General features: G+C 41.8%; 1 protein-coding gene across 16 annotated transcripts in view; it reads left to right on the top strand.

Annotated features, from left to right (window-relative positions):
- FNBP1 (formin binding protein 1) overlaps positions 1 to 27343 on the top strand; it is a 150144-nt gene extending 122801 nt beyond the window's left edge. For 4 of the 16 annotated variants that reach the window (XM_034793264.1, XM_034793258.1, XM_034793255.1 and 1 more), the window contains 7 exons: positions 6155 to 6169; positions 6319 to 6354; positions 10866 to 10975; positions 14749 to 14881; positions 16202 to 16323; positions 17844 to 17983; positions 18724 to 23096. In XM_034793264.1, coding sequence (XP_034649155.1) covers positions 6155 to 6169; positions 6319 to 6354; positions 10866 to 10975; positions 14749 to 14881; positions 16202 to 16323; positions 17844 to 17983; positions 18724 to 18902 — 735 coding nt within the window. In that variant the 3' untranslated portion in view covers positions 18903 to 23096. Of the gene's footprint in view, positions 1 to 6154; positions 6170 to 6318; positions 6355 to 10865; positions 10976 to 14748; positions 14882 to 16201; positions 16324 to 17843; positions 17984 to 18723; positions 23097 to 24112 lie in introns of those variants that run through there. The other 12 variants (XM_034793263.1, XM_034793260.1, XM_034793267.1 and 9 more) reach the window with 7 other exon arrangements.

Genomic DNA, 27343 nt, shown 5'->3' with positions numbered 1-27343 from the left:
CATTGATGGACCTATCCTCCATGAACTTATTTAGTTCTTTTTTGAAGCCTGTTATAGTCTTGGTCTTCGCAACATCCTCTGTCAAGGAGTTCCACAGGTTGACTTTGCGTTGTGTGAAGAAATACTTCCTTTTGTTTGTTTTAAACCTGATGCCTATTAATTTCATTTGGTGATCCCTAATTCTTGTGTTATGAGAAGAAGTAAATAACACCTTCCTTATTTACTTTCTGCATACCCGTCATGATTTTATAGAGCTCTATTATATCCCCCCTTAGTCATCTCTTTTCCAAGCTGAAAAGTCCCAGTCTTATTAATCTCTCCTCATGCAGAAGCCATTCCATAGCCCAAATCATTTTTGTTGCCCTTTTCTGAACCTTTTCCAATTCCAATATATCTTTTTTGAGATGGGGCAACCACATCTGCACACAGTATTCAAGTATTCTGCCAGCTTTACTCATATTGACTCATTGGTCCCTTAGGGCCCAATCCAACGCCCATTAAAATCAGTGGAAAGGTCACCATTGACTTCACTGGGAGTTGGATCTGACCCATACTATATAAATATTCCCCTTAATTTCAGTGGGAGTAATTGCATAGTAAGAGACTACTCAATTTGAGCAAGTTTGGGAGAAACTGAATCTAAACAACTTAAGTCAACAGATGCAAAATTGCACATGGTGTGAAATTCCCATGGTAATTGGCACTTTGCTATCCAAAAATAGATGAAAACTATACAATTACTACATAAATCCCAGGCATTCAGAATGGATTTGGTTGTTTAGCAAATTCTAGTGAGTTCCACGTGTAATTTTTATTTAGCATAGGGTGTTACACAGCTTGGGGATGTGGAGAAATAATTCCTGAATTTAAAAAAGAAATAGCATAAAACTGTTAACAAATATTCAAAGAAACGATGTCCTACATTCAACCTGTTTTGAGTTAGGCCTCCAAACTGATGATTTCTTGAATCCTTCTCCTTGGGAAGAGGCAAAAGTCCATCCAATAATCTAGAGCAGACATCAGCTTACTTCAAAGGGTTTCAGTCAGCATCAATATGAAGGGTCACTGGCAACTTGAAATCCTAGTCAGGCTTTAAAAATGTAGTTAAAAGTAGTTGCAGGTGCCTGCATCCTGCAAATTTCTGTGGTTTTCAAATAATATTTCCCATAACATTTTTCTCTCTCCCTTTTTGCTCTGAAAGACCCACACAAATAGAAGAAATTGACAGACAGTACAAGGGAAGCAGTAAAACTGATCTATACTAGATGCTGTAATCAACTAGAAATGGAGAAAGATTGTTTCTCTATTTTCTTTTAATTATAGTCATTTTAGATGTTACGTGTAAAAATAATGTTTTTTTTAAATCAGGCAGAAGTATAATCTTTAAGTTGACTGTGTCCCTTCAAGGAAGGTACAGGGGCAAAAAAGCATATGCAGAAAATAAGGAACCACTTACATAACTTAGTTTCATTTATGCTTGCTCTGTATTTTCAAATGCCATTTTTAAGGGCATACAAAACCCAGTTCTTTGTTACTTGATATTAATTTTATGTTGTTTTATTTTACAATTGCTGAGTGGCAGTAACACAAGCTTTTTCATTTAAAGAGCAGCTCTTTTAAACAAACAGAAAAATCCAGATTTTACCTATATTACTAGGCTCAACCAGATTCTGTTCTCCAGGCCATCCCAGTAACAATGAGAGGGATTTTGTGGTTTCTTTTCTAGTGGAAGTTGTTGACTTTATTACAATGTAACTTTTCTTTCCATTGCACCAGTTAATACGTTTTCTTGGTCATTTTATCTCACCTCTGTGACGTACTGTTCACCCTGTTCATTGATGTGCCACCTTAACTATCAGTCCGCCTGTAGTAAATGTTTCTTCATTATGGGTGATATGTAGCATCCGCATATAAGAATCATAGAATATCAGCGTTGGAAGGGACCTCAGGAGGTCATTTAGTCCAACCCCTTGCTCAAAGCAGGACCAATTCCCAGACAGATTTTTGTCCCAAATCCTTAACTGGCCACCTCAAGGATTGAACTCACAACCCTGGGTTTAGCAGGCCAGTGCTCAAACCACTGAGCTATCCCTCCTCCCTGGAGTAATTGCATCCCTTGCCCTTGGGAATGTTCATTATTTTAATACATACCCTGTGCCAAGACCAGTTTTTTAAAAAGCCTTAATTTATTCTGGCCTGAACAAAGAATAGTTTCTAACTTGGCATGTTTAATCTAGTGTTTAAAAATATGATGCTTAGTTAATTTACCAAAAGAGAAAAAATCCCTCAGAAGTTATCTGGTATCTTGCAGGTTCCCGCCATCACACCTAAAGGTTAATTAATCCCAGAGCTGTCTTTTTGCTGTAGAAACAGTAAATGTTGAGGTGTCCTTGTTAGTCTCCTCTTTAACAAGTGTGTGTTTTCTCTTGCTGACTCACCGGCAGACTCACTCTTTGTATTTTCACAAAGAACTCATGAAGAGGACTTTAGGGAAACCCACGTGTGCCGTTGAGGCTAGGGACTATGTTGTAAGTTTGTGTGTGGTGTGATCAGCCCATACAGTTGCTGCACAGTCACTAACCCCACTTACAACACTGCAAAAGGGTACTTCAGTGGAAATGAGGTTCTCAGAAGGCATAAGGAAACTGCAAATTCATTGTGAGGAGAGCCATGATTTACTGATGGAAACAACTGATCCTGTGAAAGAGGGGCAGCGGTCAGTACTGGAAAAGCTGGAATTGGCCCACTAAAATGGTTAAACATGGGAAATTCAGACCACAGTGGAACCTGTGAGTTTAGCTGTCGCAAACCTCTATAGGAAAGTATAACCCCGAACTATTTCAACCCACTGCAGTGTGCTAATTGCAAGACTGGTTAGACTTGTAGGCTGACCTCTGCTACACAGTGAGGTTTTTCTGTGTAAAGGTATTCTAAGAGGGTTCCACTCTGTTAAGAATATTTTTGTGGCTTTTCGTAAATATAAGCCTGTCCATGCAGAATGGCCGTGCATTCATATCCGTGCAGTGATACTGTGCTGTCTACAACAGAGCTTTAACTTGCACTGCTACCACCACTAAAGCTTCCCTGAACTTCACGTAACATCTGTGGTTCATGGGATCAAGAGCTGTGACTTCTAAACAAGATGCACGAAGCCAGACTGTAGAGGAGATCGTTACAGGATCAAAGATGAAACATTTTAGCCTTTGATAAACCCGACGTCCAATCCCCTGTCTTTTGTAAGTGAGGTTAGTGTCCGTGATTGTCCAATAACACATGGACTCGTTGGCTTTCGTGCTCTGTCATGTGTTATTGAAGCTTGTGGCTCTTAGGCTCTTCATTGTTCCCTGCAATGCTAAGTTAGACCTGTCTTAAAGGGACAGTTGGGTGGGATTTGCTCATTACGTTTTCTAGAAACGTCACTCTCTAATCATTTGAAGAAAAATCCCCATTCTCCCATGAACTGAGCAAATCTCTAACTGTGGAAACCCAACAGAATTGGCCAAAAAAAAAGGGGGGGGGAGAGTCATTTAGTAGCTACATTTAATACACGTTTGTTTTCAGTCTTCTCAGATGTACAGCAATTGAATTGCTGCCATATAATGTCAACGTTTTCCCAAAACAGAAAACTTTGAATCTGCTTTTAAATTCAGCATTTCATTGTTTTCATTTGATTTACAACCTATTAGAATCTCTACTGCTTTGTTATTCATGCTGTGTATAACAATGCCTGTTGTACGTTTTTGGGGGTGTTATTAATCAAATTTCTGATTTTCATAATACTTAACAAACAACAACATGCGTATTAGACATGCGATGTCTATTATTCCTTAACATTTGCTGAATTTACAGTAAAAGAATAGTTTTAATGCTGATGACTCTTTGGCCATAGTTGAGTCTTTAGAATGATTAGTGTTTAGAATGTAGCGCATGTAGCAAACATTTGTGCGTTATAGAGTGCTTTGTAGGTAAATATTTTTTCTGCACCATAACTGTTGTGTGTATTTATGTACAAGGATCTCAACTTGTGCTGATCATGTCTATGCTAAAGTTCACAGGAATGCTAAAGCAATTATGAAAATAAGGGCTGCCTAGATTTTAATTTCTTTAGCAAGATATTTAGTAGGTTCCTCTTTTCATTTATATAATTATTCCTCATCTTTCAAAAATAGATTACTTCGGTTTGGTTATTTCAAGGGCCTCTTCATTTCTTGAGTTAGACTTCTCTGGGCTTTGGGGTTAGGGCCATATTTTTATTTACTGGCTGAATTAACTTCAGGGGAACCTAGTTGACCAGTTTAATTATCACAAAAATGCAATTCAGGATGGATCAATTCATGGGGAATCTATCATTATTTGTTTTAAGACCACATTTTTGTTTGACTGCTTGGCTTTTTATTTTAATATAAAATTAGACTCTGCCAAGTGACTGTAAATAACAGTGAAAGCTTCAAAAAGATTAAAATGCAATGTCAAAAAAAGATGTGCTTAACTTGTGCTTCCACTGCCCTACCATTATTTTAGGTCCAGTCTTAGAGAACTGTGCTTGCCTAAAACTGGCACTTCTGTTAGCTTATTAAAGATCAGAACACAATAACAGTGGACTTCCCAGTTTTTAATCCGCATGAAACTTTTGAATGCAGAAGTTCACCAAAGTTTTAAATTATGGTTTAGCTCATGGTGTGAGCGGAGTGCCTGCCCTCCATGTTCCATCTAGCTTTCTTTGCTTCACCACAGAGTATATTCAAATACATTTATATGTTCTAGGGGTTTGCTACATAGTTTGTGCATCTCAGCCATTACGCCTGAGAGGCTTGCAATAGTCAGAATGCAGATTATCGGAGAATGAGGTGGGATGAGCTCTTAAGAAACAAAGTTGGATTCTTCCCTCCCTTCCATGCAATAACCTTTAAAACCCAGTTTCTTGTATTAAACAGCAGTTAAATCATGCCCCTAAGTCCAGTATGGAATGGTGCTGAAATACTTCTTTGTATTCTGTGCAGCTCCTGGAAAGCACCCTGTGTTGCAGCTGTGACAGTGGCTTTGCAACACTAGTAAGAAGACACTGTAGTTTAGGTAATGAGGTACTGCAACACCATTTAAGATAGCTGTAGTCCTAATTTTTTTAGGACAGGGACAAATCACTCGTACGGCCCTTAATGCACAACGCTCAGGCTCTTAGTATCCAGGCTAATTGAATGATAAGGTATTGGCTGTACATAAAGAAATATAGTAGCCTTTGAGGAAAGAGATTGTATGTATCACATAAGGGACTTGTATATCGGTCAATAGCATGGCATGGAGATAAAAGTGAAAATCCTAAATGGAAATAATTGGGTAAAAAGAAGGATAGAGATTTTCTTTTCTTTGCTGTGATCTTCTCAGACCTTATAATATAAACAAGCTTGATTACTAGTTGGATGGGAGACCTACAAGGATGTCCTAGGTGCTGCAAGAAGTGGTGTTGGTTATTACACAGAGGACACTCTTCCCTCTTAATTAATGCTCTAGCATGGTAATAAGGGAATACTGTCTTTTGGGTGGAGATGTGCAAACTAGGCCCCGACCACTTGGAATCATTATAGATCCCATGGCATGTTTTACAGGAGCGGCCCAAGGGTTAGTCCCCATGTCCTGGCAGAATTTCAATTCATTATTTTCCACTTCCTGTCCTAATGAGTTGTATAGCATGGCTGGCACCTGTGATGTGTGTTGGGCGCCACCCCAGCAGAGGCTGAATTTCAGCACCGCCTCAGTGTTGAGTGCGGTGACTCACCTAATTATGTAAGTATTGCAAAGCACCAGTTTTTCTGAGTGCAAGGTGCTACTTAAAGGGGATACGCTATTGCTATCTTAGCCATTGAAGTAAGTCAGCCTGGGTCATGTTTTCACCTGCACTGCTAAAGCAAATATGTAAAGGTGTAACATGTTTTCCTTTTCCACTTCCACTGATGAAATGGCAGCCGAATGGTAGGGTTTGGCCCATCTTGTGAACTTTTGCACAGATCTATTACTAGTGTTACCCATTTTCACATACCAGCAGTGAGGAGAATATGTGTGTCGTTTTATTATAACAGTAGGACTGAAGAAGTTCCTCTTCTACTGATGCGCTTGTTTTTTCTCTTTTTTCCTCTACCCCTACAATTTTTACATGAAGCTTTCTCTCAAGCTGGTAAGCACAATTACAGCATGTTTGTCCTGTGTTTTTAACCACAGTTTTCTGTGTGTGTTTTTCTGTGTGTGCACTATGACACCTACAACATGACTGACATTAATTTTAAATTTGTTTCTTCTCTGTTTGCTTTGTTTGACATTTATCAGATAACTTTGAATACGCAGGTCTGGAATCTAATAGAGGTGATCAGAATTCAGTCTTTCTAATAAGCTGCTAAAAAATTAACTCTAATTTATAGTGTAGTTTATCTTTATTTATTTTTTGTAATCTAGGGCAGGGGTTCTCAAACTTCATTGCACCATGACCTCCTTTTGACAACAAAAATTACTACATGACCTGATCAGGAGGGGGAAACAAAGCTTCAGCCCGCCTGAGTCCCACCTCCCTGGGTGTGGGGGGGGGCCCCAAAGCTAGAGCCCCACCACCCTGAGCGGAGGTAAGGGGGGGCAAAGCCAAATTCCAGGGCTTCAGCCCATGACAGGGGTCTGTAACCTGAGCTCCGATGCCCACGGCTGAAGCCCTTGGGCATCGGCTTCAGCCCCGGGCGGTGGGACTCGGGGTTCAGCCCCAGGCCCCAGCAAGTCTAAGCTAGCCCTGGCAACGCCATTAAAGTGGGGTCCCGACCCACAGTTTGAGAACCGCTGATCTAGGGCTATAAAAATGTAGCAAAAATTACACCAATCAGTTCTATTGCTGTACCTGAAATATACATGGGAGAATTAATGTTGTAAGTGTCTCTGCTGTGGCCCTTTTATACAGAGAAAAGTAAAAGCCTTTTACCCGACTGCAACACAGTCATAAATTGTATGTTTTCCATGTTCAGGTACTAATAATCACTGGAAGTCTGAATCATTGTTACCTGCATTTTACAGCCCTATATAGTCCTCCAGAAAAACTAACAATGAAATTAATTTAAAGTTAAATAAACCTTAACCAAGAAGGTTAACTCAGTTTGATTTAAATTTGCAAATGATCGTGTATATATGAATCCTAAATCTAGTCTTGGATACAACCAGGATGATATCTCAAAATACGGTAAGAGAATGCGTCGCAAAACTGAAAAGGGAAGGGGTAAGAGCCTGTGTGAACAGAAATGACGTGATGTTGTATTTTACATCCAAGACAGCATACTGTTAAGGCAGAGTTATCCGAACCTTGGTATGTTTTGGATAACTTGTCTTGGCTTTCTTGCCACACCTGATCCTAGCCAGAAGAATTCAATTTAAATAGTTTGCTGAATCATTTCAGGCCAACATGTAGGAGGGTAGAAAGGACTGATGTAAGTTTTAGGAAGCCTCAAAGGATCTGCAGTAGCTCATTAGTGATGTTCGTTTGGGAGGTTTCCTTCTTCTGGTCAGTCAGGGTCTTTAAGTTTCTTTTACCCCATTATTCTGGGGGTCACCATTCTGCACCAAGTCTCCCCAAAGCAGGTGACTTCTGTCACAAGGCGAGAGACTTATTGGTGGCTTCCTCTAAGAATCCCTGTGCCATTAAGGCTACTCACCTCCACTGCAGTGCCTGCAGCAGGGTTTATGCATTTCATGGGCATTTCAAGCCCTTCTGCTCCACTGATGCAGTGCAAAGCATCACTTAAGTAGCCTTAGAAGTACAACTCATGTAGCCATTACCTTTCCAGACACAGTCCAAACCTAAATATTTCAGCCCCAGGACAGTCCCAAGGAAAAATGGCAGAGATCCCTCAGTTACTTACAAACCCAGTTGCCCTTAGCTCTGTGTAGCTCAAAAGCTTGTCTCTCACCAACAGAAGTTGGTCCAAGAAAAGATATTACCTCACCCACCTTGTCTCTCCGCCAAGCCACAGAGCTAGCAGTCACTGATGTTTATACAGAGTCCTTCCACTCATTCTATTTGCTAGTCCTATTACTAGTAAGCAGCTGATGCATTATGTGTGTACGCCAGACCTTTCTGTGCAGCAGCGTGGAGTGTAAAAGGATAGCCAACGTGTGCAAAAGGTTCTTGACGTGACCCTTTTGGGTCAGAAGTTGGAGCCTCCTTTTTGCTGAGAAGTTACTCAGTGAATTCAGTGAGGGTTCTTTTTGAGTGTCAGGGATGTAATTCTATGCAGCGTTAATGCATTGGTCTGAAATATTGTCTACTAGCGCCCACCATATTGCTAATCCTGCTGTGCTTGGATGCTGCAAGTGTGGGCTGAAGTTTCTGGATGAGGAGAGTTTCAGACTTAAACCCCCATGTTAAAAGGGCGTTTCCATTTTCAGTTAGGTGCTTTTGTGACTTCCAGTTAAGGTATCATTGGGGAGAGTCTGTTGCATGTGCGTATCCTCTAAGTAGTGTGTTTTTGTAGCCTTTCATATAGCTACACATCCCTCCCATCCTCCAAACAACTCCAGACTCTGTTATTTCCTACATTCACATTCATTTTGCCTTCTAATCCTTTCATAAAATGGGAATATTTTTTGAAGTGGACTTAAATTCCACTAAAGAGACCAAGCGCAGGGATATGGGAGATCATTGTCCTTTTAAGTGAGAGTGCTAGTTTTCCCTTAATGGCCTGTCCAGTGTATGTTACACTCCCACTCCTACTAGAGCTGGGGGAGCGCAAGGCGACCCATTATAATTGCCCTCCGCTCCCTTCCTACACACACAGGCTGTCTAGAACATAGCACCCTCTACAACTCGGAAAAAGCAGGCAGTCCTGGAGAACCCAGCCAGTGCGCAGCTGAAAAGGTCTGTGTGCAGCTTTTGAGGCAAAGTATTTGCTGAGTCACACTCTTCTGAGGAAAGCATTTGGCATTTTAACACAATCCACCTAGCAACTTCGATCACAAGCCATCACCACGCTGCTTGGCCAGCTGAACTTTGTCTGGATTTGCATTTGCAGGGTCGGCTCCTCCCCCCCAATATCCCTTTGTATGAAGGAATTGTTGGCAGGTTAGTAATTTAGATTAGGGTAAAGCTAGTTTATTAATATTGAGATGTCTTCAGCCTCACTCACAATAACCCTTCCACTCATCTCCCTGCCAGAGAAAGCAGGGGCTGCCATAAAAAAAATCATAAAGGCTCGGAAACTCAGTGTGCATATGTTCTATCTACTCTATAAACCCTGTGCTGCCAGGAAGGGGGGGAGCAGTAGTCTGAAGGCAGACGGGGTATTTTGTTTCAAACAAAATCAGAAACAGATGAGAGATGGGAGGCCTGATTCTCCCCCCTCTTGTTCTGTTTTTTTTGATAGTATAACTCTGTGACTCTAATGGAATTACCTCCAATTTAAATCAGTGTAAGCGAGAGGAGAACCAGACCTGCTGGATGGTTCAGGGATTCAACATATGGTGCATCGGTTGTGACTCACTGGAAAGAATACAGTATGGTTATAAATTGCATGCATAGCCCCAAAGGTAAAATTTCTATAGAGTGAGTGAGTGCAGAGAGCACTTCTAAGGGAGTGGAAAATGATTTACCCATTTTATCAAGGTTACTTCTATGGCGCTAGCACCCATCATCTCCATGTTGCCAGAGGAAGCCATATCCTAGCTGTGGGTTTGCAGTTTACAGTTGCACAGGTGAAACGGAATCACAGCATGAGAGTAAAAGCTTGCAAGTGAGGAGGATATCTGCAGCACAGCAGGGGAAGGCAGGAAAGATTGGGCCTCCAGAGAGAATGGACCTCTGTCAGATAAAATCCAGTGTGATGTTAAATCAGGATGGAAACAGATTCACAACTTCTAGCATTGGGCTTCCATGTTTCTTGGCTGGCAGTCTTCTGCTGTCTGTTTTCTATGGCTGTGCCATCTGTGGCTCAGGAATGACACACTCATTAGATGTTTTTCAAATAATTTCCCCTAATTCCATGTGGTGAGAAGGACTTTTTGCTCATGGTGAAATTCACCCCCGTGCAAGTATCTGGCACTAGGGCCATGCTGCATATGAGGGATCTAAGTGATGACAAAGCTTTGTACTGTTGGTCTGGGCAGGGTGAATTTCGCCCCGTGTGAACTTCCACATAGCTAATAGAATTGGTGCAGTCAACTTTTTTTTAATAAAAGCAATGAACTATTAGTATGTAAATGACATACAACTAATGGAGGAAGTTCATGCAAATTACATGTGTTTATGTTGCACCTTAATTAGGGAGGATTCCAGGTTAATTTTTATTTGTCCAATTAAAAAGGTCTTGAGTGCCCACTGCATCTGGGCACTAGAGAGCTATAAATTAAACAGGTCTGTAAGAGCTACCCTCTTGGGGCAGCCAAATAAACCACCCTGCACAAGATCAATAGCAATACTCAACTGTCAGGCTAAAAATAGCTCAACGGTGACCGTCTGTAGTCAGGAGCGGGCTGGGCTGAATAAGTGATGTCCTAAAGGGTGTGAAACTCTGACCATGGCAAACAGCAGGAGGAAGGGAGCAAGTTTCATAATGGAAAAACGTCTGCGCTTAGTGCCCTGCTGCTGGCTCTAGAAAGGTTGGCCCTAGTCAATGGCACACGAGTTCCCCAGCTGATTTCAACTGTTGTAATGGGATGTTTTTCAAGTATCCAAGTCCCAACCTGTTCAAGGCTTTAGGGATTTAAAGATAAAGCATGCAAATGCTTCAGACCATGGTGATTTTTCACAGATTTTCCTGTGGGGTGTTTTCAAAGTAGAATTTTGAAGGATGGACCAGAATATTTTAGTCTCTCATTTGCCTTTTTCTTTCCTCCCACTCTGTGTGTAGGGGGGAGGACCAGAGGACTTCAGCAATCTCCCACCTGAGCAAAGAAGAAAGAAACTCCAGCAAAAGGTTGATGAGCTAAACAAAGACATTCAGAAGGAGATGGATCAAAGGTAGGCCTAACCACGATACAATAAAGAATTAGAGAAAGGTTTTCATTAGCAGAACAGTAGTGTCTGAAACACCACTAGCAAGCTGATCCTTTCACAAGCAACAAATAAGAACAAGAGAGTAGATCATGCCCTGTGAATCACTATTTGATATGGTGTTCTCGGACTAGAAGATGCAAAGGGCACTAGATGACTAAAAACAGCCAACGAGATGAGCTAAAATTCCCCCATGGTCTAAGTTCTGAAGTTAATTGTTTAATTTTGACCTACGGGGAAGGTCAAAAGGAGCGGAGGGAAGGGTTGCTAGTTATCTATCTATTCCACCCACCCACTTTTGCAGTGCATTCCGCCACTGCTGAGTCAGGATACTAAGGCAATAGCACAAGAATTTCAGTGACTTGTGTAGGTGGTGCCACCACAGACAGTTTTTCCTTCTTTCTGGCTCAGCCTTTTTAAGTTGAGCAATTGTGTACTTCTGAGCCAGGCAGGAGTCGCAGATACTTTGTATTTGCCTCTGAATATGAATCAGCCCCAGTATTTACAGTATTTTAATACAAGATCCATCTCTATTCAGTTAGCCAAACCACCATGTCTTTCAGGCCTACTGGAATCACAGACCCCTCAGCACTGAGCAGGTGGCTTATTGTAAATATATCCAGCCTGTGTACGGCAACCTTGGAAGCTTTCCATTTCTGGCGTCTTGTTATTGCTCATGAGTTTAGGATTTTAACAAAGATGGAAAATACTTCCTAGATTATCAAACACATTCCCCTGTAATGCGAGATACAGTCCTCTAATAGAGAGCAAATCCAATATTAACCTAGTACTGTATAGTGCACTTGGGACTTAGTCAAAAGCTTTTGTACTTTTTAGGCTTAGGAATCACTTGCACTAGGGAGATTCCTAATAACAGAACCTGTTATCTGCAGGGCTGTGTTGACAAAAGTGTGAGATTGTTCATCAGTGCCCATTTTAAAAGTCTCTGTGCTCTCCAGTGCCCATTTCCGGGAAGCAGAAGAGCTAATGATTCTTGTGCTTTTGCAGATTTGTTATTAGGAGACTTCATTTGTCATCCTACTTGAGAAGCAAGCACATCAAGTGACTCCATTTATATTGATCGGTTCTGGCCGCTTGTATTTGCAGCTTCCTGTGTTCATTCACATCTTGGGCTAGGATTGGCCCTTTAATTGTGCATTTTAACCAGTGTCTTTTTTGTTTTCACAAAAAAAGTGTTTAACTTTGATCTGATAACCCTGTTCAAAGTCAGTTCACAGCTTATTTATACAAGCAATGTGGGAATGTTAATCCCTATTTCATATCAGAAATAAGAAAGGAGGCCTATAGGTAAGCTGTTTACTTTTGTTTCACATGTTCCCTTTATATAATACGATAGCTATAGTTTTTCTCCTTGAATAGATTTCCCTTTCCCCTTAATTTTCTTTAATTGATTTCAGTGTAACCTAATATTAAAATCCTACATGAAATCAGTGCAGAGTGAGGACTACAATAGACAGAGAGATAAGATTGGTGAGCAAGGTACTAACAGCAACAGTCAGAGACACACAAAATGAATAAAAAAAATGAGTTAAAATTTGAAATAATGCCCCTTAAGGCTCCAACCACAGAACAATCCCACTTCCTTGCTATCCACTCCTTTTCCCAGTTTCTCCAGGCACAAAGCAAAAGCAGACATAGGGCTGCCATTGTCTAAGATTTTGTGGGAACCTCGCAAATCAAAAGAGTTATAACTTGGATTGTGGGACTTTGATTCTAGTGATGCCTGGAGCAGTTCTGAAGAGTCACACCAGTAATAAGAACTCATAAATCAACTCATTTTTGAATCCTAAAATGTTTCTTGTTCTGCAGAGAAAATCTCTTAAAATTCATCCTCAACCTGCCTCAAGTCAGGTGCAACACGTTGCCATGAAAGATGACTCCGCAGGACATGCCTTCTAGTAGAGCACAGGACAGCGTGCAGCATGTTAATGTTGGCTTTGTGATATCAGATTCCTGATATTGTGCTTCAAAAGCACCATCCCTGAGATCCTAGGCATTTGGCACCTGAGTTGATATGAAATGTGTAGCCTTTAACACAGTCTCAAAATGCTGCATAACGTAACTAGACTTAGTGTCACATCATGACCCAAGGTCCATCTGTTGCACACTGTTACCAAGCCAAACCGTCTGGATTTAATTTTAGTCTGAACAGTGGAGCAATGTGAAATAAACTGATCAGCAGGGATCCTAGAAATGTTTGCCACTGAAAAATGCGACAAAGCGCAGAAGTTGCTTTTTTACAAAGAATCTTTAGTTTTTACATTTTGGGGAAAAAATAAAAACATATACAGTAGAACCCCCTGCCACCAGCACGCACACAGGAATATGGGAAATTGACGCTTTAGCTCCGGGCAATGGGACTCGGGCAGCAGGGCACGGGCTACAGATTTCATTTTAATCGTGGAAAAATGCAGATTTTTATGGTGGGGTTTTTTTATCAGAGAATTTTGGGGTTTTTATCATGGAAAACAAGGATTCCTGCTATCAGGAGCAAATTATGTTGCATATTCTTAAGGTGAACACAATGCAATAGGCAGAGCGAGAATTTCTGGTTAGCACTCCATTCTGTTACTGGAATGCCCACATCCCAGTCTTTAGCCTATTCTCTAGGATGGCATTCAGCCCAGGATATGGAGAGATGATATAAGCACTTCAATATGTCCATAAGGCTGGGAAGATATTTATCTAGCGCGGGGAGGGCAAACTAATCCGGCCCTCGAGCGCCTGCTGTGGAGTGGGGTCCGGAGCTTTCCCTGCTCCAGCCGAGGAGCAGGATCAGGGGCTTGCCCCACTCCGCATGGCTCCTGGAAGCAGCGGCATGTCCCCCCTCTGCGGCCAATGGGAGCTGCGGGGGCAGCGCTTGGGGCAGGGCCACTGTGCGGAGCCCCCTGGCTGCCCCTCCGCGTAGGAGCCAGAGGGGGGACATGCTGCTGCTGCTTCTGGGAGCTGCTTGAGGTAAGTGCTGCCCGGAGCCTGCACACCTCACTCCCTCGCGCACACCAACCCCCAATTTTGTGAGCATTCATGGCCTGCCATACAATTTCCATACCCAGATGTGGCCCTCAGACCAAAAAGTTTGCCCACCCCTGTTCTAGTGAGTTCAGAGGCCATTCTTTGCGGGGGGGAAATGCGGGGGGGGAGAGCTGTGGGTGTGAATGAAAGATAATTCCACACCTTGACTCTCCCCATCTCCTCCCCCAAAAATATCCTAATCCCAGAATAGAGTCACTTTTCCTCGGATTAGTTGGATGTCCAATTCCCATTCATTTAAATCTAAATCTAATCCTGCATGTTTACACTGGCTCAGTTCCTTTCTTATGCCACTCTTGGAAATGATTTGCTTGTAGAGCTAATTCTACCATCTTTAGTTATGCTGAAAAAACCCCATGGGCTATTTGTGGAGCAAGGCTCAACATGACTAAGGGTGCAGTGTCTCAGGTCTTACCAATTGTTGCTAAAGGCTATCCCCAGTTCTTGCAATGCCTGATAGTTTATAAACTCTCTTCCATGCAGACAACTTCGATACATTAAGGAGAGATCTTTAATTAGTAAATGGGTGGCACTAAACAAAACAAAAGCCCTAGCATGGTTTCTCCCCACACTTTGTTACACCATAGACACAGAATGATTGGTTTGGAACTTTTTGGTTTCTCCAGAAGGATTTACACACCCAGCTGCTGCCTGACTTACTGGTGTTGCATTTTCCTTATTTCTCACAGAGATGCCTTAACAAAAATGAAAGATGTCTACATCAAGAACCCGCAGATGGGAGATGCAGCCAGCGTGGATCACAAATTAGCTGAACTGGGACAAAATATGGAAAAGTTGCGACTAGAGGCCCAGAAATTTGAGGTCTGGAAGGGGTTTAAGTACTAATGCACTTTCATGATGGTAGCTTTAAACAAATAGGCCCTGATTCAGGAAACATTTAAGTGCATGCTTAACAGGGATGGATTTAAGGAAGTGCTTAGAGTCAGGCAGTATTTAAAGATGTTGCTCAAGTGGAGTCTGACAGCCACCTTTTAGCATAAATATGTCCTGGATCCTTCATTTGCATTTGTCAGCAACTTGATTTTTCTGTAATTTGTCACAGAAAATGCCCTATGTAGAGCAGGGGAATGCAGGAGAATGCCCTGAAATGCTCTGGTACTCTTGCATTTGCAACAATATCAGGTTTTAAATGCCTCTTCGAAGACGTAGATACCAGGTGAGAACTCGGAAAAACTCCACTTTAATCTTTTCACACCTGAAGGTGTGTTTTGCCAATCTGATATCTGCTGATGGTAAAAAACCGATGGGCATCAAAAGCTTCATCTCCACCCAACCCCCACCCAGATCTCGTGGGAATCCAAAACAGGATAAAAAAAATCAATTGTGAAACACATTATTGTCTAAAGAGGCTGCTATGGTAAATGTGATGAGGATCCATGGACAGAGCTGGACAGAAGCCATGAGACGAAGCACATTTTAAGGAACAATCTCTGCTGTCAACAGAAAGCATTTTAAAGATGCAAAGTCTCTGGAGTATGACTAATAGTTGGAATAACTGAACCCATTATAAACAGAAACTATTGTAATTACATAAGAAGAAGTAAGGACAGGGAAGGACTACATTCCATGCGCTATAGATTATGTTGTGGACTAAAACGCACACAGCCAATTAATTCTGGCTGCTTGTCACACTTGCTTGCCTTACTCTCCATTGCTTGTGAGGCCCCTTTGAAAGCCAACAGCTTTTCCTTTCCTCCCAACTATTGTCCTTTTCCATTTGGCCAAGAAGGGATTTTTTTTTGGTGCTTCTGTGTTTCTGAAATTATCACAGCTTCTTTCTGTTTACCTCTTTGTTCCTAGACCAACAGCACTTCAGCCCAGCTCCAGTAAACTCCTGCTGCTAAGCCAGCAGGGGTGCGACTCACGCAGTGTTTCGTATCCGCCTGCACATTTTTGGCAACATTATTATTTTTAAATATAGATTTAGAATGCAGAATCTACTCCCCTTCACCTCAGATGACAGCAGTTTGAAGCTACATTTAAGTGTGTTTATACTAGTGGACTGTTTGCCTGTAGTTTGGTGGTTCAAGTGTCCGGTATACCTCCAAATGGGCAAAGGAAGAGCAAACTCTGTCCCTTGGCTATCTGGTGCATACGAAACCCGTTGCTTTCTGTTTGCAGGGTTGGCTGGCCGAGGTTGAAGGCAGGCTACCTGTGCGGACTGAACAGACCAGACGACAGAGTGGAATGTATGACACCCAGAACACGTCAGCCGTCAATAACTGTGCACAGGACCGGGAGAGGTACAGTATCTGTACAGAGCTGTCCAGACTAGCATGCTAGTTACTGTTACACCTCCCTTCGTTTCGTTAGAGGCAAATTCTTCTGTACAAGATACTGCTGTGCTTCAACAATAGATGTGTAAATCTAGCATGCAACAAGCCTAATCCATGATGAGACTGCAAGCTGCCACTCTGAGAAAATAATTCCTCACTTTGATGCAGAAAATTCTAATTTGCCACAGCAAAAATTGGGGAAATGCAAAGAGAGTGAATGTTTTCCAGGAACAACATTAACAGGTCTAAAGCCCGGTCTGGTTCTGTCACTTCCAAACATGCACACAGGGTAAAATTCATTCCTGTGCAGAGAGTTGGCACAAGGCCTGTTGACCAGTCATGTCTCAGTTAGGACATAAAGTGGGATGTAAGTGTTGCATAGGTGTCATGCTGGCCCGCTGAATAGATGTGAATTTCACCTCTGCAGAGCAGATTGAAGACTGGGGCCACTTTTTGTACTGTTATTCCAGTGCAAAGCCAGAGCAACTCCACTGACTTCTGTGGGGTTCCTCCGGATTTATATGCAGGAAGACAAAGATGTTGTGTGGGATGCTTATCAGCTGCAGTCTGGCTGGAATCCCATCTTTTCCCAGTAAAGACCCCTCCAAACTTCTTGGGAATGGAAAATTGGACAGGAAATCTCACGTGAGCTGGCTGTCTCAGGAAACTTCTAATCCTGCCTGCGCTAGAACTATTACATGTCATTTGTTCAGTGCATATAATGTTCTCAGACGTTATACACCACTATAGAGGTATCTCCTAATGGAAATAACCTGAAAACTAGAAAGGGAAATATCCAGGTGCACAAAAACTCTGGGAGTGCCCAAAATCCTAGGCCCATCTTCAGAGGACACTGAGCCCTTCTGAATGTGCAGCAAGCCTTATGCAGTAGCACAGGAGTCGGCAACCTTTCAGAAGTGATGTGCCGAGTCTTCAGTTAAGGTTTCGCGTGCCAGTCATACATTTTAACGGTTTCAGAAGGTCTCTTTCTATAAGTCTATAATATATAACTAAACTATTGTTGTATGTAAAGTAAACAAGGTTTTTAAAATGTTTAAGAAGCTTCATTTAAAATTGAATTAAAATGCAGAGCCCCCCGGACCGGGGGCCAGGACCCGGGCAGTGTGAGTACCACTGAAAATCAGCTCACGTGCCGCCTTTGGCACACATGCCATAGGTTGCCTACCCCTGCTGTAGCATAAAGAACTACTACGTTGGCCATTGTGAAAGGTAGGCAAGAGGAGATGCATTTGAGAGGCTGTGGCAGGAGGAGTAGACTGAACTGATTTCCCCCATTGTGCTGGAAATGCAGCGACTGACAGTGGCACATTCTGACGGTGTATCTAAATGATCAAGTTGGCCCTAACCGCAACCACTCCCTTGGCCCTCAGCTTTCCGCAGCTGAGTGTTTCTGGCAGGTGCATGTTCCTTGTCACACTGCTCCTGAGGCTGGTTGCTATAGTTGCCGTATATTTTCCTTTCTTGAGCAGCCCAGATGGCAGTTACACAGAGGAGCCAAGTCAGGAGAGTGAGATGAAGGTGCCAGTGACAGAGTTTGATGACGAGTTTGATGACGAAGAACCACTCCCTACCATAGGAACCTGTAAAGCCCTCTATACGTTTGAAGGTACCACTAACCCTCAGCCTCCATTTCACTTCTTATTTATTACTTATTTATATTACAAGTAGCCTCCAGAGGCCCCCGTTGTGCTATGCACTGTTCACATATAGAGTAAGAGACAGTTCCTATCGTGAAGAGCACAAATGGATGTAACATGGTGGCTTCTCCTGCCAGAGCTGGAGGGCCTGGAGAGGGATCAGGTGATTCCCCTATAAACAGCCTCTGGAAGCTGCAGCAAGGGGGGATGCTCAGTGATATTAAATGAGCTGTTCAGAGTATAAGGAACAGATTTTATGCAAGGATTATTTAACGTACAAGTACCATATTCAGCTGTAGACCAGATGAACAGACCCTCCTATCACTGCCAGACACAAGGGCTAGTAAATTTACCCTGCGTATGGTAAATAAACACACTTGCCTTTGGTAGCTGCATCTCAACACAGTAACAGTAAAGGCTAAATATTCAATACTAGTTAAAAGATATTCAGTGGAGGCCCAATTTCATGACTCATTGGTGGCTACTTGTTGATTGTACAGCAATTTTCTATTACAGGTCTGATGTCAGGGTTGCATTCTTCTAGTTCTTTGAATACATGCTGTTTTCTCCCAATTATTGCTGTCTTATTCATGCTGCTCATGCTTAAAGGAGGGTATATTTCAGTACCATTGCTGAGTTTGCCACAGTCTGGCCTGTATGTTCTCCCATGGACAGGAAATCCTAAACTACTGTATACTCTGTGTCTCAGGTCAGAATGAAGGCACAATTTCAGTAACGGAAGGCGAAATGCTCTATGTAATAGAGGAAGACAAAGGTGATGGGTGGACGCGAATCCGGAGGAATGAAGAGGAAGAGGGTTATGTCCCAACATCCTATGTCGAAGTCTATTTGGACAAAAATGCCAAAGGTGCTATGACTTACATTTAATATCCTTTTTATGACTTTGCTTGCTTTCACAGGGACATCCCACCCTGAAACTGCTCTATAATGAGCCTTTTTAAGGACTACATAATGCCACAAAGTGCATTATTTCATACTCTTAAATAACGGACTCATATGACTTTATGCACTGTGATTTAGATTGGTCCAATAAGATACTGAGTGGAATAAAACTGTTACAATAGGGGGCTACCCAGCCTTCTCTGGCTGAGACAGCCTCCCATGGATAGAGCTCAGTTACTGCCAATATACCACCCAGTTCAAGGTGGGGAATATAAGGCCATTCTTAATAACTATGTGTCTTCTAGATGATACTCGATAGCGACATTTCAGCCATAGTCAGAAGTATGCTATTTGTTGCAAACTGACCCCGTGAAATGTTATACATGAAATCATTAGGGTGCTTGTTTGTCTTTCAATGTGGCAGCTTTTCAGAGCCTAATATACTCTCTGTGGGCCATGTAAATTCATCATTCAGTTTGTTAGTATTTATGGGAAGGAGAAGGGGGTCTATCGAAAATGTACCCACAAAATACTCCACCATCCCTGGTAGATCAAGAGAATGGTGGTATTCGACTAGAATTCCCCTCTCCATAGTTGCAGTTAAGAAAATTCTCTTTGGGGCATGTGTTGTTACTACTGATGCACAGCACAGTTAGCTGTTTCATTCTCTGCTCACGTACAATCAGTGGAATATTTTAGAGCCTGGATTCATGCCTTTTGTTTCCCTTGTCGCTATTTACACCTCATGCCTGAGTCTGTGTTGTGTAAGTGAAAAGCGTGTGCATGGAATCCGGATATGCGCATGCTGCTCCCTGCAAGTATCTCCCTGCTGATAAAGTCCAGTGAGCATTCAGAGGTTCCAGCGCTGAGGGACTGACATCCTGTTTCAAATCAGGAAGATTTTGAAGTTCCTTGTTAAATAGTGCATGGATTTTTCAATCATTTAATCCTGCAAGTTGTCATCTTCTTTCATAGAGTCTAAGTATTCTCTGTGCACGAAGTCTTTGTGTCCCTTTTAAAAGGAAGATGTAACTTTCATGCTGGACTGTAGGCAATAGAAATAGAGGAGCTTCCGGTACAAAACCACACAACTTTATTCATTCACTTTTCTTTGGCTCAGTATTAAGCAATGCAGTACCATGTCCTTTTGAAATGACAGCTTGGATTATTGTTTGATCTTGCCATAATTCAGAGGTCTTCTGTTTGCACTGGCAAAGATAGGATCAGTTGGATCCCTTCCTTCGCCAAGATAGTCTGTGCAGGAAAACTCAGCATCCTGGATCTTCTCATTACCCTTGTAAAGTGGTATACAATGGATTGCAAGTACTGCCTACACCATATACATGGAAAGGCAGAAAGCTCAGCATCAAATATCCCGTCATTACCCTTGTGCTCTTTGGTAGGGAGACTGCCTGCACGCGGTGCCTGCTCCAGGCACAGTGGTAGTTGCAAGTCCAGGCTTAATTTTTGTCCTGCAAAAGTCTCTGTTGGCCAACAGAAAACCCACCTCAAAATAACCATTGTTCACCCCTCCCCTTGAATACACTGGCATGCGTAGACATCAGTAGAGCAACTTGTGAAGTCAGCCGCTCAGGAGCAGAGCGACAAGTTTGGTGGACTATGCCTCTGAGCATGCCCATGTGTCTAAGGGCAGGGTGAAACACTTCTATTGACTGAAACCAGCAAAAGCAAGAACCTCGTTAATAAAGGCTGCCCCTTTGTCCTTAGCTCAGCCCAATGTATGAGGCTATCGAAGGGATCCCCCAGTCCTAGGACACAGTTGGCACCTAGCAAAAAATCTAGTACACTGGTGGCATTGTGCAAATAGTAATAATAACCCTGTATCATCTTGCATATCATGTGTGCAGTGTGCTACGTAAGAGTTAGTGACAGACTTGAAAGCATTTCTGTCCCAGCCCTTGGCCATTTGTTTCACTCTAATTGTTTAAGTTTCCTTGATTTTTTTTTTTCCCTAATTGTCTGTAAAGAAAATAGACATGCAGTTTCAGTAAATAAACAGCAAACAGTACAAAGTCATGTGCAGATAAACAAGCTGTAATATGCAGTAAAAGTACAATTTAAGGCCCATACCCTCAAAGACGTTTAAGCTCCTAACTTCTAGTGGTTTCAATGGAAGTCAGGAGCCTAAACACCTTTGAGGATCTGGGCCGAATTCATTTCCTTGATTTGATTAAAATCTATAAAAAGAACCTCCCTTAAAAATGGTTAAGATATCAATCTTAAGTGGTTCAGGGAACTTTCAGTAGGTTTAAAAAATGAAGCAGGCCTAGACTTGGGGTAATATCTCATTTGGATCTGATACCGTATCAGTGGAAGCATTTGCATTTGTCCATTGAAGAAGAATTAAAATAAAAAATGCAACTGACCCGTAAACTAAAGTTCTTACAAGTTTTTGCAGCATTTTTCTTCTTTTGCTTAAGGAGAATGGGTAGCAAATACCTTTAAATGTTAGTTAAACAAAGTGAAATTAGGCTGATTTCACACCAAATGAATACATTTTGTTACACCTACAGCTAACAGAATGGGAACTTGAAAAAGGCCCGATTCTGTGACCCTTACACAAATAACCCCATTGAACTCAATGGGACTTCTCATGTGATGAGTAAGGGCTATTTGCTAAGTTTAAAATGGTAGCCAGCAAAAGAAAGTTGAGCAAACCCTATGTCAAAAAGAACAGTAATGTTTATCTTGTTCGCTTTTTTCCAGATGTGTACACATCACTTCAGAAAATCCCTGAGTAGGTTTGCATAGACCTGTTCTCCTTTTGTTCTGACTTGCTTCTTCAATTATTTTAAGAGGTGTATTTCAGAAGGTTTTCTTTAGAAGAGATGAATGCACATGCCCTGTCAATAAATGATCATTTATTAGGTGCAGTTCATTCAGCCCCTGAAACTAAAGGTGCATCGTTTCCAATGAGGGTTTTGGCCCAGCTCTGTGGAATAGTTGTAGACAATATTCCCATTCCTTTGTAATCCATTCTCCTTGTGGTGCACACATGCAGCTTCCATTAATGCTAGATACTTACATGTGCAAACTAGGAACTGAATATATTGGCTATAAACCCTCATGTTTCAGGGATTCTTATGGGGGGGGGTCAGGAATAAAATTCCTCTTTTAGAAGGTTATCCTATAACTGCCTACTGCAGGGTTTCTTGCACCTTCTTCTGAAGTATCTGGAGCAGTTGGATACTAGACTAGTAGGACCTTTGGTCTGATCCAGTCTGGCAATTCCTGCATTATTAGAAATTGTACCTCCTAGCCCACTTAGGAGCAAAACTGTCTGTCTCTGAGTGACATAAAGATTGATAATCAAAAGAAATTACTCTAATATTAAGAGAGTAATTTTATGTAACTTCCCGCTGCTCTCAACAAACATGCCCAGTTCACTTCCCCTAGAAATATTGCCTGTTTGAGTGACAAACAATGAACAGAGCCGGTTTCAGAGGTTTTATTTCTTGAAGCAAATGTTGGGCCCACAGTCTGATTAGTATTTCAGTCGCCTTGCTCCTGTTGGCTCCATTCTCCCCACTGTGTGTATATAAATCTATCGACAGCTCTAGGATTCTGGCTTTGTTGCAGCTCTGCTGTTTGTTCACCACAACTGTAACCCAGGTTCTTGATTATTATTTTTTTAACCACGCTGAGGCACTTTTTATCTAGGATATACAATATGATTACTTACGCTTGCCAAAATATTTAGGAGACCGTAATTATGAACTGGATTATGACATCTTTTTTAGTTTAATTCCTTTTGTTAAATATATGTCCATAGTGCTCCCCATAAAAAGAATAATTTGTATATAATGTAACTTAATAACTAAAGGTACTTGGATTTTGATTTTTATATATATATACATATATATATTAAAAATGGTTTTATTTGCTGTTCTATTGCTTAACCCAATCTTTGTTTTGATAACCATTGAGTAAGACAAAATCTTGTTAAGTCGATAACTTTTTTTTGTGTTTCCTGCTGCCTGCCTCTGATTGGACTTATAGAAACTTCTGTTCTGTGTTAAAGTTTGTTACATCTGATCAATGTGATTGTTCCTTTTCTATTCTTATTCTTTAAAGAAAACTCATCTACTGGGTGAGGGTCTCTCCCCGTAGCTAGCTGTACCATCATCTCTTCCTCTAATAAACATATTTTCTCATTCTTGTGGGGTTTTCTGATGATTATTCACATAAGCGGATTACCTGTTCGATGCAAAACAAATAGTGCAAACCCTCTCTTTGTCTGCTACTGACTTATTAACAGTAAGGATGTGATTACATTTTAAGAAAGAGCTCACACTGCAGTGTTGTTAATATGTTACCTTTCTCTTCTTGTTTCTTCTTTTCTTTATGAAAATTAGAGACAGGCCTGAACCATCATTTTGGATTCAAATGTGCTCCCATATATGGGGGAAATCACCCTTTGTCCTAATGGGCCAAACCCAAACCCTGGATCAGAGTACCCTTGAACTTTGGGAACAAGTTGGATCTGGGCCAGAACTATGTGCTTACAAGAATGTACCTTCCCATAGGTTTATGAACTAGGAATGTTTGCATCCCTCCTGTTTCTTTCTTGACTTCCCATCAAGATGAAGGGTCTTCATTGTTTATTGCTTGACGAACAATCAGCTTTTTTGGATGCATGTATTCTAATCACTGCAAAATGCCTTACCCAGGTATAAAAATACTTACCCTGCTAGCCTTCCCCGGTAGGTCATTGTCACTGGGAGCTGTAGTCTGACCAAATCCACCCACTGCTCCCCTGCAGATACAAGAAGCTAATTGTTTCATCTGGTGTAAACAATTCAGATTCCCCATTGGTGGGGAACCATTTTTGAATTTTGCATCCTGCATGGTCACCAGAGGGGAGCTGTGCTCAAGGTAAAGCTCTTGCCTGAGGTTGGGAATTACCGGGGGGCAGGGTGGGGCGCAGAGTTACTTTCATTTTCAAGGAGAAAATACACTTCATGGTGGCTGACCCTCAACAACGAGGGTTGCTTCTGGCCAAAGGGAATCCCTGACTTAGAGCTGCTCTTAAGTCTTTCATGATGCAGCCTGATAAATGCTCTTGGTGCTGTCCTTCCCCTTTAACCTCCCCGAAGCAGTGCCACTCTCAGGCAAGCCCTTCCCCCTGCCTCTTTCTAACCCAAGTCTCTTTCTTTTTGTCTCTTATGTTTTAGATTCCTAAAGGTGTTTGTGCTGGTGCAAGAACCTGGGGCGAGCTTGTCACAGAAGGAGAAACAAATGGTCTGTTTACCCCGCAGGCAGTTCAAATTCGCCCATACAGACAGAGTCCTGGTCTGGAGTTAGCACTTGAAAAAACTTAAATCTAAATTCCATCCCAACATTACTCAGCCGCTTGCTCTTTTTTATGGCATGTTACTTGTGGCTCAGACTAACTTATTGACGTTCCCCATTGTTCCGCCAACCTGGCATTGCCCTTCCGTAAAGCATAACCAACAAACCTCACCCACCTCCACCCCCACCCTCCCCACAACCAGACAGAAACGGCTGGCTGCACTTGGATGCAAAGAGTAACCAGAGAATCCCATGCATGTGCTAGTTGGGATTCTATCCTCCCATGGCCCTCAGTCCATCTGAATGTATGCACTGGTCCATCAGCATTTCACATGGTGCCTTTAGTGCTAATCCTGCAGGTTGGCTCATCAGCCAGCTAGGGAAGGAGGTACATACAAATGGGAAGTCAGTTACAGGAACAATATGACAGCAGCTGGACTAACCCCTGAATCTGATTATGTTAAATTTTACAGACCCATTATTCAATTACACCTTCACCAAAAGGTCCCACATGTCAATCAGCCTTTTTACTTTTTACAAATGGCTGGTGCTCCCTCGAAGCATTCAATCCCCATTGGCTTTTGCTGTGTCCTGCCAGCCTAGCAACTCATGAGTGTCTGCTTGCTTTCCTGCTCACTCTCACACACAAACACACATAAAGACATTTTGGTTTGAAGCCACATTTCCCCCCTCACCAAGACCTCCATTTGAATCTTGTTTCAGCCTGCATGCTCGCCCTGTCGCCTTGCCTGCGCATACCTTCCTAACGGCTCATTGTTCTGAATCTCTTTCCAGTTTTTTAGCATTTCAGACCTGCCTTCTCCTTTTGCATGAGCTCCTGTGCACTCTCATCGGTGTGTTTGAATAGCAGAAACTACGTTAAAAAAAATAAAACAAACGGCATTCCCCTCCCCTCCTCCATCTCGCCACGGACTGGACCTTTGCCCAGGCGTTTCAGACAGGAATCTGGACTTATCCATCACCAAGTATCAACCATCCTGTTGTCATGTGATCTTATTTAAAGGAGAAACATTTTGATGGCAGTGCTGAGGAAGTTATGCTGCTTCCAAATATCAAGTGATCTGGAGCCAAACTCCCTAGAGAGGGGTTAGGTTGCTTTCTAAGCTCCTAAAACTATGAATTTCTCGCTCTCCTTCTCCCAAAATCTTCACATTTCTAGGCTATTGCAGTAATCCTATACCTCCTCAAACCTTGTCTAACAGCAGCCAGTGGGTAATAAGAACAGCTTTCCAAGGCCTGTCTTAGTAGCTCGGGAAAATCCCCAGCTCTTAAGAAATATCCTGGATTTTTTGTAAAAGGCCCAGAATAAGAGAGAATTAAAATGGATGCCATCATAGCTAGTGGCCCTAAAATGAGACCTGTCAGCTTTGGTTTGCAGGCAGGCCTGTGCGTGTTGCAATGCTGACCCCTGTTCTTGTGAGCAGGGACAATATTAAAATATAGTATCCAAGAATCATGCATTCTTATGTAGGGTATCACCTAGCTCTTCCCATCTTAGGATGAGGTGGTTGTCTTTAAGGTAGGTTAAATGTTTTGTTCACAATTTTGTCCCTCTTAAAATAGTAATAAATTTATATTTTTAATAGCAGAGAGTCCTTCACTCCTACAGTAGTTAATACTGTAGTTAATGCTTCATCATGCTTAATAACTATAAGACTCTGCAAGCAAGAAGACAATTTTTTTTTTTAATCAAGTTAACATAGGTCAGGAGGCTGCGTTGTCTAAGCAGCTGGTACAAACTCAGAAACCTCTGAAGCTCTTCAGCTGCAATGTTATCACAGTCCGAAGGGTCAAAATCAGCTAAACTGCCATCCATACCACTGCTGTTACTGCCTTCGCTTAGCTCTTTAGATCCGCAAGCCTTCTATACCAGAATAAAATCCACCACGTACACAGTTTGCTCTTATAACTTCATATGCAGAACTGTGACGCAAGTATGCGAGGATTCTGTTACATTTCAAGATCAGCATATCTCCATCGGGATCTAAATGGTTAAGCGGCCAACAGGCGTGCAAATAGCTACAAATATTTTTAGCTGCAGTATTTATTCCTTTGTGTCTGATGCACTGTTGAAGCATCAGTTGACTTTCACCCTTTTTTGTGCCATCTATGTAAAAATGAGAGTTTTCTTTTATATATTTAATCTAGGTGGACAGTATATTATTGTCAGCCTCCGTGGAACATTTGAACTATTCCAATGTCAGTGTTGCTACATAGTGCTTTAGAAGGAGCATTAGCTTTGGCCAAGCCAACAGATTTTCTTTGAAAGGGATGTATTAGAAGACCATCCGTGGAGTTTTTATAAACCTGCTGCCCCATTTCAGAAAGCCTGGACCTTAAAACTGATGAGAAGGAAACAATTACCAGTCAGGTACTATAGTTTAGCTCTTTCTTCTGCTGTGTGTATTCAGCATAAGAAGTAGGTAAGTGTTAGCTGTTTGTTTTTAAAGTTAAACTCTGAGACAGACTAAACATATGACTTATACAGTGGTGGTGTAGCTGTGTCAGTCCCAGGATATTAGACACAGGTGGGTGAGGTCAGCCCTGAACAAAAGCTTTATGTAAGCGTGAAAGCTTGTCTGCCCAATAAAAGCTATTCCCTCACCCACCTTGTCTCTCTAAACATATGACTGGTTTATAAAAACTTTGCTTGAATTTACTAAGCTCACACTGCAAAAGTGTGATTGTACACTCTATGAAATGGAATCTCACCATTGTCCCCAGCAAAACAGTGTTTCTAATGCCCTTTCTTAACATCTGTAAATATAGAAGAAAAGAAACATATTTACTGATACTGAAAGTTGTGTTTAATGCTGAGTATTTTTCAAAAATTTTTTGGTTTGATGCGTATTGACTTTTTTTTTCCTGCTTGAAGTGTCAAAAGACTTAAAAGAAGCCAAATTATATTTTAACATGATGCTGAGCACTTTTTTAATTTGTATTTGTGTGTGTATGTGTTTGCGCACTGAATTCTAGATTTTGGTGGCATCTCAATGTTGTGATTTCATTGCCAATGTAAAAGGTTTTGGTGTTGCCCATTCATTTCTGGAGACAGAATTCAACCAAATAAAGTGCTTCCATTGGTAAGCGAA

The sequence above is a fragment of the Trachemys scripta genome, chromosome 17, assembly GCF_013100865.1.
Source record: "Trachemys scripta elegans isolate TJP31775 chromosome 17, CAS_Tse_1.0, whole genome shotgun sequence".
NCBI classification, from domain to species: Eukaryota; Metazoa; Chordata; order Testudines; family Emydidae; genus Trachemys; species Trachemys scripta.
This window is presented reverse-complemented; position numbering and strand designations above follow the sequence as displayed.